Source organism: Vicugna pacos, chromosome 2 (assembly GCF_048564905.1).
Source record: "Vicugna pacos chromosome 2, VicPac4, whole genome shotgun sequence".
NCBI lineage: Eukaryota > Metazoa > Chordata > Mammalia > Artiodactyla > Camelidae > Vicugna > Vicugna pacos.
In genome coordinates this window covers 44889276-44906732 of record NC_132988.1, presented here as the reverse complement: position 1 = coordinate 44906732, position 17457 = coordinate 44889276, and the positions used below count along the sequence as shown (strand labels likewise).

At 38.3% G+C, this 17457-nt stretch overlaps 1 protein-coding gene across 2 annotated transcripts in view; it reads right to left on the bottom strand.

The window, feature by feature from the left end:
- The window catches only part of COL25A1 (collagen type XXV alpha 1 chain), a 409478-nt gene that overhangs the window by 74611 nt on the left and 317410 nt on the right, over positions 1-17457 (bottom strand). For both annotated transcript variants that reach the window (XM_072972767.1, XM_072972769.1), the window contains 2 exons: positions 4007-4060; positions 2044-2070 (listed from right to left, as the gene is read on the bottom strand). In XM_072972767.1, the coding sequence (XP_072828868.1) occupies positions 2044-2070; positions 4007-4060 (81 nt within the window). The remainder of the gene's footprint in view (positions 1-2043; positions 2071-4006; positions 4061-17457) is intronic.

Below are 17457 nucleotides of genomic sequence, written 5' to 3'. Positions count from 1 at the left end.
GAAAACCTAAAACAATCATAGTAAGATAAATTGAGGAGTTTATACTTCCTTTGTTATCTTTGAGAGTTTCTATGTCTATTCCCTTCACTGAGCTCTCTTTTCTACATAAAGCAGTGCATTAAAAAAAAAAAGTCATTGTTTGTTAGCCATGTTTGCTTCCTTAAATTCTGAATTCTCAAAGTCTTACAGCCTGTTCCAGTGGAAAAATCATGAACTTTGGAGCCAGAGAGACAGAGCCCAGCTCCAGCACCTACTGGGCAAATGAAATTCTTTTCACATAAAATTTCTCACTTGTGTAACGTAAGGGCAAGAATATATTATGGGGTTTTAAGAAATAAACAATTCTTGTGTCTAAAGCAACTAGGGAAGTATCTGACACATCAGAAGCTGTTAATGATAGCCATTAGCAATACAATGCAATATTGTTCTTACATTCCATAAGCTGGGATACCCTTCTGTCTAGCTTCATAAGAGCTCACTTTTCTATCATTTAAAAATTTCCATAAAATCACAGAGACGCTATTGGTATTAGTTTCCCTGGGAGAGGGAGGGATGAAGAGGGAGGGAGATTTTAACTTTTTCTCTTCATTTTCTTTTCTCGTTTCAAATAAGCATGAAGCTAAATGCTCAGGCATTCTTTTACGGTGACGGGTCCACCACCGCGGCCCGGGAGCCTGAGCCACTGTATTTGATGAGTGCCTGGAATGGGGCTGGCATTGTTCCTTTTCCCTCCTTAATTTCTATACAAAAGAGCCATCTGATGACTAATGAATTTCAAATTAATTACCATGAATTGGCTGGATGCCAAATAAATGTACTGATCACCAGTTGTGAGGGGTCTTTGATAGGCAGCCCATTAGCACACTTTAAAAAATTGCTTGGAAATCTCTTTATTAGAAAACAAAACAAACAAGACAAACTTTCTTATTAGGAAAACTGGCTCAGAGTGGTCCTGAGGTGAAAGGTTTGACTGAGCTGCCCCTCTGTTTTGCTCTCCTTCCCTTTAAATGAATGTCTTTTTAGTTTTGTGTTACAAAATACAAAAATACATTTACATTCACGAAGTTTGCTGGATCTGTAGATGTACTTCTTTGGGGATTAGTGGTGATGAATACTGATTTGTCAGAAAGATCGTATCACTTATGAAGAGCATTATGTGATACCCTGGTAGTTTCCTACACAGACAGCACCCTTCTCAAACACTGTGAAAGGAAACAGCATGAGACCGTCCCCCAAAGTAGTAAGGAAGGATGTCCATCTAAGAGAAATTGAACATATGCACTCTACTTCTCCTGCTGTTTCTCTTTCTGATTTTTATGGGAATTCTTTGTGGGGCAACTATCAGTATATTTGCTGCAGGTAAACATCTGTATCCCTTTAACCCAGTGACCTAAGAAGCACTAGAGAAAGACATGGATGCTTAGAAAAGGTTTGGAATGGCACTAGCGAACAGGTAGAACAGAACTTTTGCAGGCCTAGGGATTTTTGAAAGCCACTTAAAAGCCTGACATAGAGTGTTTAAATTTGCTCCCTTCCCCTCCATTCATTTAAATCTTTCTACCCAAACTTCGGTACTCACGTACGAATTATACTATTTTCTCCTTCCACTAATTAACAATTTGAAAAAAAGGGTGGTCATTATATTTATCTATATCTATATATATAGGCATACCTTGTTTTATTGCTTTGCTGTATTGCACTTTGAAGACACTGTGCTTTTTACAAACTGAAGGTTTGTGGCCACTTTGCGTTGCATTATTTTTTGAATTAAGGTAAGCACATTGGTTTTTTAGACATAATGCTATTGAACACTTAACAGACTACAGCACAGGGTAAACACAACTTTTATAGGCACTGGGAAACCAAAAAATCATGTGACTTGCTTTATTGCATTATTTGCTTTATTGCAGTGGTCTGGAACCCAACCTGTAATGTCTCCAAGGTACGCCTGTATACCTCTATCTACGCGTCCATACTTGAATAAAGTTCACTTTGATACCTCTTTGGGGGAAAATAGATAAAAATACGCAGACTCATTCTCACCTTTTCTCCTCGTTCTCCAGGTTCTCCCTGGGCAAAAGAACAAAGATTGGATGATATATTAAATTATAAAACTCCTAATTAAGCAACACCAAACAAAATGAGATATTGAACATACTAGATAAATTATATGTGACACTTTCTATTTTGGGAATGGCAAATGGTAAGAGGAGCTTCCTGGAGAATTGAGTATGGATATCCATAGCAAATGTAACCTTTATTCTTTGCTTTTGAGGCTAAAGAAAGATATTTAAGATTATCAGGCAACATTTGGCTTTGGGGACCTACGGAGAACAATGTTGTGGCTATTCAACGTCTCGAGAGGCTTCTGAGATGACTTTCTATTCTGACCAAACTCAGACTCAATAAGGTGAACAAGCACATCCTTCCACAAAATCTTATTCAAAGCAATCCCTGGTGCATGGATTATTTCAGGTGTCCAGAGTACCAGTGTAGTTCGCCTACCTGTCTTCCTCTGACATGACCATAAACGCTAAAGCCTCAGCTTGGCCCCCTTCCCAATGTTGCAAACTATCTTCAACCTGTTGTTAACCAGCATGTACAAATCAGGGGTCCTTTATTAGACACTGATTCTTTCAGAAAAGATACCAGAATGGGGCAGAATCTAAGAGAGTTTAGGAGAAATGTCTTTACTCAAAATGATGACCATGACAGTATGAGGACTAAAATGCAAAATTGTGTTCTGGAAAGGATCTCATTTTCACTTTGCCCGGGAAGGGACAGGAGACGGAGTCAGAGAGTTCTAAAGCAAATCACACACATCCTAATAATAATTCTCTCAAGGACAGCTTAAGAAAGCATTGTAATAAGATAAGATTGCTTTAAGAATTATTTTTAAGGTGGTTACTGTGTTTTTTAAAATTATAATCCACTCTAGAAGTCAGTTTGAAGGCAACACTCTTTTCACTCCCTGAAAGTCGGCCTGACCCTTTGGCTTTCTGAATTTCTGGTTACCTTGCACTGCTCAACATCCCTCCTGATGGTCGCTAGGCAACAGAAGAATAGGACTGAGAACATGCACTAAGCATTAACGCCTATCATTTGGCTTTTTAGCATGGAGCTAGAGAGGGAAGAAGACAGGAAAATGGCTGTAGCCCCAGAAGGAGTATTTTCTTTCCTCTCCTGAAGGACAAAGGACAGGTCTATAAATTTTAAGTCTGTCCTAGGTGCCTGTCAATAGCAATGTGATCTGAAAAATCAGCTGACAGGCATCTGTGGGTATGGATACACACCAGCACAGCTGATGGGATTAGACATTAGTTTTGTACTTCAAGGGATGGTCACTCATCAAAGGATTTCAGATTTGTCTGCCTGTTTGGTTTAAACTAAACTGTCACCAATCTTTTTATATTTAACAGATTCATTTGTTCTTTCAGAAACAAAGAAAACTTGGAATCCAAAAAAAAAAATCCTCATTACATTTTTTCCTTGCTTAGTAATTCAGACTACATCCATTTTTAAATTTCAGACATGCCACATCTTTATTATGCTTTTCATTTGATTAACTGGTTATGTTGTGTCAGTCCTGGAGGTGGCCAAATCTTGAGGAAAAGTCACAGAAGCACTGTGAACATCTTCTTCAGTATGTCTTATAAAAATCATGCAAATTTTGGCAGTACGGACATGGCCTACATTTTAATATGCTCATTAGGTGGTAAAATGATAACAGTCATACTTTAAACACAGGCTTTCTCATATATTTAAGTATACCAGAAATAAAATTTTGGAGAATCATATCCCATTTGTTTCTCTACAGTCTTAATGCTAATGAGAATTACAAACATAATTTATTCTTTAGTCACAAAGTTTTACACTATAGCACACTACATTATTGACAAAGATTCCATTCAAGTAACATCAGTGGGATATAAAAAAGTTGTAATAGCTTACAGCATCATGAAAAATCATGTCTCAAATGATTCTGCTTGGTTTTCTTGGTACTAACCTTTGGCCCTGGTATTCCATTCTGTCCAACTGCTCCAGGCAACCCAGGCTCACCCTCAAAATGAAAAATAGATACTACTAAATAAAATGGACAAAATCAACACATTATATAGATCATCAGAGGATATAACCATCCAATAATGTTCTGGCTGCACACAGAATATAAGTGGTTACGTTACACACGTTAGCTTGTTTGGTCCAAAATTTCATGTGCTGGGACCAAGGGTACAACAGGGTTAATTTCCTGTATTCAGTCTTCTCTCACTAAGAAAGGGAAAGCAAATTACCAATGGAAATTAATAGCTAGCATGGTGCTAGGGACATCAAATAAGTATTTGTTGACTTAGTAAAAGATTGAATAAAACTAATCTGGAAATTTAAGACTTTCTTGATGGAGAATATTTAAATGATTCATCAGCTTAGGAAAATAGAGACTAAATCATATTTATTAGACTTCGTCAAATGAGCATCTCCAAATCTAAATCTTGAAGAATATACACATCTTTGAACATGTATTTAATTCATTGAGACACATTTGACACAAAAGTGAAAAACAGCTTTGATTTCTCTTTCCAGTTTCACTGTAAAGATAATTAAAATAAACCTCCAGATTTGTGGTTTCCATTGTCATATTGAGTGACAGGCATTTGGGGAAAAGATGGTGGCTATTAGCTAGAAAAATTTCCTATTTCAGAAAGATGGTGATGTGCATCAGTCTTTCTAGACTCTGAACCCGCAGTTGTCTTCCAAAGAGGAAAAGTCCCCTGAAGTGCTCAGAAGTAAAGGAAAGATAGTCTTCACCCCGACTGTAGTTAACAGTACTGTATGGTATATTTGAAAGATGCTAAGAGAGTGGATCTTAAAAGTTCTCATCACAAGGAAGAAATTTGTAACTATGTTAGATTTTGGATGTTAACTAAGCTTACTGTGGTAATCATGTCATAACATATACATATATCAAACCATTATTTTGAACACCTAAAACTAATTCAGTGTTGTATGTCAATTGTAGCTCAGTACAACTAGGAGAAAAAAGAAAGACATTGTGGCTTTTAACACTTTCATGTGGCTAAACTTAGAGCAACTAGAATTTCATTTTCATTCAAAAATATTCCCAAAGCCATTTACTATGCACTTCAACTCCTAGACAAGTTTCTTTCCACTGACAGTTAAAAAGTTGCTCCTTTGTTGACTTTTAAAAATTAGACTTTATTTTTTAGAGCAGTTTGAAGTTCACAGCAAACTTAGCTGACTTTTAAGAATGCTTTCTAAGTTGCCTGGAGGGCAAGAGTTGTGACATTTTAATATTTGTGCTCTTACCTTCAAAAACATGTACATTAGTAAAAGAGTGACATTTCTTAAGTGCCAGGAACTTTATGCTCACTAACTCAATTCTCACAAATTTCTCTGAGGCAAGTATTATCTTTATCTCTCTTTAATAGATGAAGAAACTAAAGCACAGAGAGGTAAAGCAATTTTTCCAGATTTATACAACTCTAACTTAAGAGCATTGTGCTTTTAACACAATGATGCACTGCTGGATGAATGAATGCATATAGAAATTCGGAGTCGAGGTTGAATCTTTCTATCCTCATTGTCATTTGGTTTATACTCCTCATTTATAATGACCTTTCAGAATGTACAGAAACCTGAATTAAAAGTAACTTACATAAAGATGATTTTTGTACACCTATCAGATAAACTAAGCAATGTGAAGCTTGCAGTATCTTTCTAGAAGAGCAAAAAATATTTTACTATTATACTAGATTATTGTAATCGCTGAAGTCTTAACTCATGGAAGAAACTCTGCTTCATATATAAAGTTTAAAAAGTTACACTATAATCATAACTCTTGCACGCTCCTTGGTAAAATGGCAAATATATTGACTTGGAGTAACGATGGCCATTATAAGAAAATTTTTGATGTATCATTTGTACAAAACCAAGGGTAAGAACTCCATTGGAAATTGAATACACCCTGAAAGACGACTATCATCTACTAAGCGGCCAGAAAAAGAGCTTTCTTCAAAGAACTTGCAACAGGATGCACTAATATCATAACTCATGGTTTAATGCAAACAAGAGATGCTGCCAGGGAACAATACACACTTTGTTTAGACTTTCAAAGAATAACTATGGTAGCCAGAGTTATTTAAAAAAAAATAGTTAAGCCCCTGGAACCAGACGAAATACATGCTGAGATTTTGAAACAAGGAAGACAAACGTTGCTTAGGTATCTGCATAACATCCTTCTTAAAATATGAACATCGAGGGACTAAAACTTGATCCTTTTTTCCCTTTGATTTCATATTTTGTTAAAATAATCTTTCAACATAAAAGGAAACAAAAAATTGCATCCATAATCCCATCACTCTATAATAACTGTTTTCATTTTGTCCTATTTCCTTCTAGTCTTTTAAATTTATGCTTACATATTTCAAGCAATTGTAAGCTTATTACATAGTTTGACATGCTGATTTTTTATTATTTTATACCACACATTTGTTTTTAGACAGTATTTGTCATTGTCTTGTGAATAGGTTATCAGCTATCCAAATCAGGCATGAACATTTTGTAGTTATCTGTCCCAAATCACTGAATACTTAGGCTGTTTCTAATTTTTGCTACTAAAGATAAACTAAAATAAACACCTCTGTAAATATTTCTAAATTGCTTTCCAAAGGGGATCTGATTTTATCTGCTTTTCTAGACGCTTACTCTGTTACTTTTTCACAACTTCGTCAGCATTGTATATCACAGTTTTAATTACTTTTGGGGCTACTTTAATAAGCACAAATGAGAATTTACTGGTGCTCAGTTTTACATTTATCCCTTGGAAGGTTAAATAGGTAACTAGCAAGATTTTAAAGCTAAGAATTGAATAAGGCTGTTTCCTGAGTGAGCCCAGGGAAGATGGAAAGAAGGAAAAATGACTCAAAGCATTTTACCTTTTCAATAAATTATGTCAAGAAAAATACATTCAAATTCAGATTAGGAGGTTGTGGAACATTCTGTGATTGTTCAAATGTAGTTTCCCAGGTTGTATTAAAAGAATGTTAAATAAGAAATGCTATACAACTCTGAGTACTAAGGCCAAGCAGTGGGATTCTGGAAGACGTTAATTTATTCAACTAACATTTAGTGAAAATTTATTATGTGTTTTACTTTGGGCTGAGTGTTTCATGGGACATAAAGATGAAATAGACATGATAGGTGCCTGTGCCCAGAGAGCTTATTTTTGATTGCAAAAAAAAAAAAAAGATATCTGCATAAATAACTTAGGAGACATCTAAATGGGATGGAACTTTTTCCTTTGAGCAAAGTTTTCTTGCACTTTATGAAGAGGCCCAATAAACAGAAATCAAAGGGAAGTCTCAGTGAAGAATGAAGCATTTGTCATGGAGGCATGAATATTTTCTGGTGTAAGAGGACAAAATATTATCGTGATGCCTCTTCAAATAAAGTTACAATGATATATTACCACACAATTTAGTAAAAATGTACACCTACAGAAAGATATATCGGAAAAGTACAGAAAAAATGAGAATAAGATTGTGTGTGTGTGGAGAGCTAGTCTCATGTTAATTGGATAGTCTGTTCATCTATTTCTGAATACATCTCGTATTCACAAGTACCAAGGACATTTCAAAGATAGGAATAAAGAAAACTAGCAGCTAACCTTTTAACTACAGATAGATTGATGGGGTTTTCTGTACTATACTTTAAATTCTAAGGCTATTCCTAGTGTATTAGTACCAAATGACAAGTTTTGCATTTAAGCTAAAAATAAGTTGGACTGACTTTTAAGAATGATGCTACTGCTTTCTTTCTTTCTTTTTTTAGATCAGACATTCTTTAGAACTCTAATGTAAAACATCACTCAGGACTCTTACAATTATTTCAGGTACTGCTATTCAGGTGCAGCTTGAAAGAACACTTAAAGATAGAAAGGAATGTAGTTTTCTCACAAAACTGAGTGCTAAAGAGAAATGTCTTTAACAGTAATATGGCTCACTGTTACTTCAATCACAATTGCTTTCCATTCTGGTGATGGGAATTTAAAATGGTTTATAGCTTTAAATGTTTAGCATAGTATAATGTTATATTCACCTTGCCGATACAGATTTGTTTCCCTTAAGCACTGCATTTTCAGAAAGCACTCCTCTAAACAGAAGACGAAAATAACTACAATTGTCCCCACTTATCCTCAGATTTTGCTTTCCTTAATTTCAGCTATCCGTGGTCAACCAAGGTCTGAAATATTAAACAGAAAATTCCAGAAACAAAGTATTCAGAGGTTTTAAACTGTGCACACTTTTGAGTAGCGTGATGAAAACCAGTGCCACCCTGCTCCCTCCTACGCAGGACGTGATTCATCAGCCCTTTGTCCAGCATATCCTGCACGTTAGTCACTTAGTAGCCACAGCTAGGTTATCAGATGGACTGTCACGGTATCACAGTGCTTGTGTTCAAGTAATTCCTATTTCAGTTAATAATGGCCCTGAATGCTGGCAGTTTGGATGTTCTCTAACTGTACCTAGTTTCTCAATTAAACTTTGTCATAGGTATGTATGTATAGGGAAAAAACATAGTATGTATAGGGTTTAGTACTGTCCTCGGTTTCAGGCATCCACTGGGGGTCTTTGAACATATTCCTGGTGGACAAGGCATGGACTGCTCTATAAGGAATGTGAACCAGCCGCAGACGGAAGGAGTGATACTGAGCATAATATGGTATCAGTCTTCAGGTTGTTCTCGTACCTCTGGAGAGAGTGGGGTTGATGCGTATGTATAATAAAATAGACTGAAGATGGGCAGCACTGGTCGCTGATAACTGTGTAAAACACTGGGTGGACTGGGCCTTTCTTCCCGACAGTGACAGTGCACAGAAGGATTGCAGTGGCTTGAGCGGTGAGCAGGACCGGCTGTTAGTCCCTCCTCTTTTGCAGGCAGGCATGGTGGGGAGTGGGGCGACCCTCTGTAAGGTGTCAGGGCCTCAGAGGCTTTGGCAGCTACTGGGTAAACAACCCTTGGTAGGGAGGAGTCTCTGAAGGCAGTGAGGCATCCACAGGGGCTTTCAGATAAAGCTATTTGGGAAGAATCACAAAAATGGGGCTTCTGTTCTCCGTTCGTACTTATTCTCTCTCTACTTTAGTTTAGGCTTTCACTCTAGTCCCATAACGGCAAGTGTGTATGAACATAAACTTGGGTGAAGGCAGGAGGCAGAAAATGACCAACATATTTTACCTTGAAATTTCTAGAAACGTAGCATTTTACCACACAAAAATATAAACTAAGAATCCTAGCCCCAAACTTAGTGTCATCAATGCCCTGGATAATCCCTTTGGCTTTTTGTGCTCCTGCACTCTTCCATGAGCTCCCAGGAATACACACCCGTAGTTTAAGAAATTTGACTTAAGGGAGATCCAGATTATTCCATTAATACTACGGTTTAGCTCCACCATCTTTTTAAGTTTGTGTGAGTTGGCCCGCTGAACTAATTCATCCTTAGAACAGTTGTGTCTGTATGTGTTGTCTGTATACAGACGTGACATCTAAAACACAACCCACTGGTATATTGGAGATTGCCAATCACTGCATTCAATAAGAAACAAAATCTTTGTTGACGTTACAGTTAAACATATTTAGGACTGTGCAGCTTGGTATTAAGTAGCACAAAGTAGAGGGACAAGTTGGAATCAAAAACCAGAAATCGAGCCACATAGCCTTAATGAAAGCAGAGTAGCCCATAGTAGATTCTTATACTGTATAAATAAACTGAATAATCACAAAATTGGTCATCTATTTTTTGTTGGGAATATACACCATTTTACAGATGTCTAGCACCAATGTATTTAGAATTTATATGAAAAAATGCCCTCAGTCTTACATTATTTGATTCCATTTGTTCTCTGGACGGTTGTCCCCCTTCTTCCATGTCATAAAGACTACACACGGGCTAACCCTCGAAAATGGGCAGAGTTTAAGCCTGTATTGTCCAGTATGGTACTACTAGCCACGTGTGGCTTTTGAGCCCTGGAAATGAGGCTCGTTTTTGAGATGTGATGTTTTAACATAAACTGATTTTGAAGACTTAGTTGTTAAAAAAAAAAGGTAAAATATCTCATTAATGTGAATACTATTAATCTTGAAATATTGATTTATATGATGTTGGAATGATCATTTTAGATATACTGAGTTAAATAAAATATAGTCTTAAAATTAACATCACCTGCTTTTAAAAAAAGCTTTTAAAAAATGTGGGTACTAGAAAATTCAGTTACATATGTGGCTTGTATTTGGAGCTTGTGTTATATTTCTATCAAACAGCATTGGTTTAAATGATGAAATTCTATAATTAGGAGATGTGATCAACCAAAAGCCTTTAAAAGCAGGGAAGGCACACAATCGGTATTCAAGCAGGTCAACATCCAGTGAGACTTCACCATGGAGACACCACTGTGGAGTTAACACCCACCACAGGACTCCAAGGTAGGTTAATGGGTGTGAGGTCGAGAGCAGAAGACAGCTCTGGAGTAGAGGATGTTGAGGGGCCGAGGGAGCCACAGTCGTGCAGGTTAGCGGCTGACTTTAGGGACCTCCTAACCCATCTCCTTGTCACTCACCCATCTCCAGCATTCTCCTAAAAACAAGTCAGGCTTAGAATTCCTTCACTCAGTTCTCTCCAAGTCTGACCCGTTGCACTGAGAAGGTCAAAATCCTCAGCAGGGCCCGTGCTAGTCTGGTGCCTGCTGCTTCTCTGAGCTCACCTGCTGCCACTTCGCTCTCACCCACTCCAGCCACACTGAACTCTGTTTCAAGATGCTAAGCAGGAGCTGGCTCAGGGCCTGTGCACCTGGGGTTCTCTCCCGCAGACCACCGTCCCTCAGATATCCAGGGATTTACTCTCTCATCCTCTTAGCTTTGGCTTAACTGTCCCCTTATTACAGGGGTTGCCTGGAATCCACCCCACAACCGCCACACACAGCACCACTTCCTATGCCCACTATCTTTGCTTTCTTTATTGCGCTAATTACCACCTAAGGCAGAATTTTTTGTTTCTTTTCTATGTCCCCCACTAGGATTGCGACTTGGGAAATAAAAATGCAAGACACACAACTAAATTATAATTTCAAATAAACAAGTCATTTTTAGTTATGTATATCCCAAATATTGAATGGACATATCATATTAAAAATTATGGGTTGTTTATCTGAAATTCAAATTTGATTGGACATTCTATGTTTTATTTGGCTACTCCATTTCCCAGCCCCACACCCTCTCCACCACTAGAATATGAACTTTATTTTGCTCATGCCTCTTTCCAAATGAAACCATACCTTGCACATAATAATTGTCCAGCACATCTATGTTACAGAAATGAATGAATACAGGAGAGGCAAATACATGAAGCCCTTATGGCTCTGGTGAGAGATGAAGATGGCAAGACTCCTCTACTGGGAAGTTGGAAAAGACCTATAATTTCAGTGGCAAGAGATGGTTCTGTGTCTCAGCTGTGGCAAAAGACAGTGGTGGGAAAAGGGACGGGGACCCAGGAAGAAGATGGGAGAGATGTTAACCCCGCAGTGACGCATCCAAGTCCTGCAGGTAAGACCGAAACAGAATTGAAAAGCAGAGGTAAGTGAAGGGTCGCGGTTAGTTGGGGGAGGAGCCCGTGAAGGGCAGGATGCTGGGAATGAGCAGAACGTTCATTATTTCCGAGGAAAAGCTCTGAGTCATTCCAGGACTATATCAGGGGAAGAGTGTTTGCCTAGAGGACTAAAGGTGCAACAGCTGCCCGTGGGTACAGAGACCAGGCCATTATAAATATTTCCATGCATTTGGTTTTCTCCCCACCTCCATCTGCTCCTTCCCTCACCCCATGTGCCTCGGATGAAGGGTGAGCAGTAGCTGGGGCAACACCGGCTGTGTAAATGATCACATCATCTCAAGTTCCCCACAGACCCTTTCAGAACCTACATGCATCACCATTTACCCCATGAACTCATTTTGACACCTGCTTCTCCCTAAGCAGAAGCACTCACAAAACAGGGCAATGTTTTAGTTGAAAGGAACCAGGCCAGTCATTCTTAACAGATGAAGAAACACATTCAGAGAGGGGAAGTAACTTTTCCAGAAGCAAAGAGCTGCAAAGAGGCAGATGTGACATTAGAATCCAGGTCTTCTGATTCTCTATCTTGTGTTCCTTCTGAGTAATTGCTTCTTAAAAACTCCTTCATACTTATGTTTCTTTTGCCTTTAATTTTCACATAAAATAGGAAAGCAGCTTCAGGAAGCCTCCAGTCTAATCCCAGGTTTTTCTACTTCTGGTCTTGGGACACAGCAAATTTCTTGAGCTTCTGTGGGACATGGCTTTTATTCTATGCAGTGGGTAGGGATAGATTAAATGCAAGCCCTCTCCCAGCTCTAAAGGATTAAGATTTCGTATTATGATTATGATTATGATTATGATTAGTTGTTGTTGTTGCTGGACTAAAGATGTCTCTGGTGGCTCCTTACTCCTCAGACATCTGGTTAAACTTGCCTCAAGTTCTAATTCCACAGGCTCCTGAAGTTCAGGACCTGCTCTCTGGGCCTCTCTGCTCGGGTTCTTGCATCTGTACGAATCCTATCTATTTGTTCCAGACCAATTCAGATGGGTCACTCAGGTCTTCACCAGTTGCCTCAAGAAATCCACTCTCAAAAGTACAAAGCACTTAAAATACACCAATAGGTGATCATCCAAGCAGGTTACAGTTAAGTACATCTACACTGTAGAATGCCATGTAGCCATTAAAGTTAATGTTGATATCTATTTATCAATATAGAAGTATATCCACTACATATTCTTCAGTAAAAAAGGCAGATTACAAAAATACTTTGTATAATCTTATGCAAGTGAAAATTCAGTATCTAATCTATATTTGCACATAGGCAAAAAGAGATATCTAAATGTCACTAAAATGTTAGCAATAGTTATCTCTAAGAAGCTGATTGTGAGTGACTTTATTTTTCTGGTTTATGCTTTATGAATTTCCCAAATTTTCTTCTATAAAAATATATTACTTTTACATCAAAAAAAGAAAGAAACAAAATCCACTCTCTTCAGGCCTTTTGTGAGCTCAAGGTTGAATTCTGGTGTCCCTGAAAGGTGTCCCATCATGGAGCATGCAGTCTCTTGTCATGTCTGCTGTCTCCTCTCTCCCCTTCCATCTCCCCTTCCTTCTTCCTTCCCTCCTTCCTAGGCTATCCTGGGAATTTAGCTTCACTCTCTCTAATGTGGAGCAATTCGGTCATTTTTAGCTCCTCCTTGCATACTCAGCACCTAATGCTTTTTCTGTTTCGTTCCTGGAGGCAGAGTCTTTGTAACATTGTAAAAGAGAAACAGAAAACCCAGCCTGGGCAGTTAGGTTCGATTATGCATCAGAGAACTGGTATCCCTGCAGGGGAGGTTGGCCTCATTTATTCTATCAGCAAACTCCTTCTCTAAAAATTAAAATCTCTTTGTCCACATTGGTAATATAAATAATAATTAGCAGAAAAGCAGACAGCTCTATTAGCCAGAAACTTAATGAAAATATTTTATTTCAGATAATTTACTGAAATGGGTCTTAAGCTGATTAAAGTAATATCTAACTAAATCTAATAACCAAACCTTCATTATGCTTTTTTTAAAAGTATAAATGTATAAAAATGTAAAATAAGAAATCATGATAGCTGTATTAATACTACAGTGCGGACTATTTCAGAAATAAGTCTGCTGGTTAATACTTCTTTTTTTTTTTTTTTTGTTAATACTTCTTATCCGAGTTTTCTATACTTCTAATGTAGACAGAAATGTACAAAATATAATTTGAACAAAGAAATTAAAATGCAAAGAGATAGTTAAGCATTTAGAGGTCACAGGAAATAGCTAAGTTGAGCTTATTTGGTCGAAATTTACACAAATGAGAAGAATTATCTGCCTTGAGTACACCTCCCTTAAAAAGCGAAGGTCTGGGGAGAAGTACTCATGGATGACCTCCCATCTCAACCCTCCCTGCCTCAGTCCTCCCTTCTCGTCCCTACCACAGTTCTCCAATTCATGAGGGAGGGCCTTGGAGGTTGCGTGTGGACCCTGCAGCCTGCAAGCTCTGCCCACAGCTCCCACCAGCAGCTGCTCCAGGACACCTGCAGGTGTACCAGGGCACATGCCTGCTTTGTGGTCCACCTGCGGGAAAACAGATCTGGGGGAGAGGCCAATACAGGCAGTAGAAGCGGACTCAGCACAGTGGAGGCAGGAATTCTTGGGCCCTGGGTACCTGGGCTGTAATCTAGAAGTGGGGAGCTGGGCTTTGCATGGGCATGTCTTCTTGGCCCTCTAGACTCCTCACCCCATGGGAGGGTCACACCATAAGAGGGCTTAGAGACGGCAGAAGAGGAGCAGGGCAGAGGAGGGTTTAAGGGAAACACTGCCCAGTATTTCCCTTTTAAATAATGTATAAAAGGCGCAAAAGTCAGCAAAAACCAGCCAGGAAACATGATGCCACGGTGAGGTGGAGGGCTTCTCTTTTCTGTGTAGCAAAGAAATTGTTCTCTGTGTGTTCTCTTATGGAAAAAAAAAAAAAGATTAAGAACAAAGACTCATGTTTTAGGAAGACAAAGTAGCAAAATGGATGAAGAATGTATGTGAAATGAAAAGTCTGTCAGGACTGGGATAAGTCAGCAACAGCACACTCGTTCAGCTCCCTTGTGCTACACGACTCTTCTAAATTAGATAATTAGTGTTTACTGCGACTTTCCGCATGACTGGGGCTGCTGGAAAAGAAACTGCAGTGGCAGCAGCTAATCAGCATCCGACATTCATTCCCCCAGCAAGGGAAGGAGGGAGAAGCGGTGACCCGTGTGTATCCAATGACAAAGACACTCAAAAGGAGTGTCGGATGTTTGCGCAAAGACCCTCATTCACTCTCTGGACGCAGACAGGAAAGAATGAAGCCCCAGGTGGATTGGCAGCCACCTTCCAACCAAGCGGAGAGGAGGAGTTAGGATGGAAGCAGCAATGTGGAAGATGGAGTGAAGAGATGGAAGAACCGGGTTCTCAGTGGTGAGGTTTAGGTGCCAGGGCAACACAAAGCTGAAGCCTGAGTCAGGGCTGGAGTTTCAAGTTACTTGGCCAGTAAATACCTTTATTTAAAGACTAGTTCTGTTAAGTATTCTGTGACTTATAATGTGCCCTTGATAATATATCTATTTTTAAAGTTTAAAAACCCAGCTAATTTCTTCTTTCCTAAGGTATAGTTCCTAGTAGTAGATCTATGTATAGTTTGAATGATAAATTACTCTTTTCACATGGGAAGAGAATGTGCCTAGTTATTCATAGAAATGTTAAATAGTTATGTCTAGCCGGAAAAATTTGAAAGATCAGTGAAGAGTAGTAGAAAGAGACAATGGTTCTTACTAACACCCACTCGTACACCCAGGAGGTTTCTGAGTCTTGGCATTCTTAATGCCCCCAATTCAAAGAGGAAAACAGTCTGTTCTTATTTAATAATGTCTTTTAATAAACAATTACATTCATTACTTCCTTTGTTTTGTCTGATTAAACTTTAAAGTAAACATTATAATCTTCATTTGACAAATGACGATACTAAGGCTCAGAGAAGGAAAGTAACTGGTCTGAGGTCATAGAAATACTGAATAGCAGAGCTGGGATCTTCTGAATTTAAAACCTACACTCCTTAACAGTTGGAGCAGACTGACTGGCTTTCAAGTTGAGCTTTACCACAAGCACCTAGGTGACCCTGGACAAAATATTTATCCTCTCTGTGCCTTGGTTTCCTCATTAATAAAATGTACCCACTCCACAGGATTGCTGTGAGGAATAAGGGAAGTAACAGGTACACAAAACTTAGGACAGTGCCTGACAGTAAATGCTGAATACATGTCAGTAATTATTACACACTGCACTCTTCTATTCTCTGCATCGTGCAGAGAAGACAGAGAAGAAGATCCTGAAAGAAATTCAGTTTCTCCTAAATTAACTCCACTGATGCTGTTTCACAGTTGGATAATGGTTCCTACCCCTTGGCAACTTGGCCTGGTATCAAACGGATGGAACTGGGTAACGTGAAGCTGTTCTGATTGTTACAATAAGTTATTTCATAGCAGCCTCATATTTAGTGCAAAATTCAGAATCAAGAGTGTCATTTAGAGATCAGATCTAATGATACAAGAACAGGCTTTGTGAGTGATATTGACTTACTGTTTTAGTTGTCAGAAACTTGGAAAGAAGAGTAGTCCATGATGAATACAAAAACCTTACAGTGGTTCATAATATGGTGTTTTAGAAGCAAAACGCTAAGACCAAGATTGTCTATGTTAATCTGTAAGTACTGCAACATAGTAATATTTTCTCTTCCCTTTGCCAACTGCCGTTAAATGTTTAAGTCTCACCTGAAGTCACCTATTCAGGGAAGCATCCCTTGACCTTTCTGCACCAGGCCAGGATGCCCTGTGCTTCTCTGCTGTAGTGCTTAAAAGCACTGTCATTTAACAGATTTTTAGTATGACTGTTCATGTAATATTCCTATCCTACAGTTAGCTGAAATTCCATGAGGGCAGAGACAGCTTTAATGTCAGTGCTCAGATGGTGTCTTGGACTTAGTAGTAAGGGCTGAATAAAGATTTGTCGAATGGAAGATTGAAGAAACTGGTAGATGAATCAATGAATACATTTAAAGTAAGTTTTAAAAAAACACCAGATTTTTTTAAATATGTAATTTAATCAGATTTAGTAAATAAATATTTTGGTGATTCTGTCTATTAAATATAGTGTCTTTTCAGTTAAAATGGAAAACAAGTGGAGTTGGTGATGTCATAATTCAAATACATTTGCTTTGTTGTTGCAACAGCCTGTGATCACTTTCCTTCCTCTCAAACCCCTTCCCTCACCAATCTCATTTCCTCAACTATTTATTCTTCCCTCCCCAATATTTGCATTTAGTAGAATGATAACTCGTATTAAATATTATAGTAACATGCCCAAATGAAGTCAGGGGGAAATAGGTTTTTTTTTAAAAACCTGCTAGAATTGTTTTATTTCAAGCCAGCATTACATTACTTCTTTTAACCAACTTTTTATTCCTTTCTAAAGGAACTTAAAATTAATTATATAAAAGTATAATTGTGCTTAATAAGTACAATTGAATGAAAAGTCCCTTCAAGAGTAAGCTTGTGTATAAAAATACCTGATGATGTATGAATCAAACTTAGAGATCATGGGATTTTACTATATGAAACACTCTGTATATGGATGGCCAACAGGCACATGAGAAGATGCTCAACATCACTAATCATCAGGGAATTGCAAATCAAAACCACAGTGAGATATCACCTCACACCTGTCAGAATGGCTATTATCAAAAAGACACAGGGTAACAAGTGCTGGTGGGGATGTGGAGAAAGGGAACA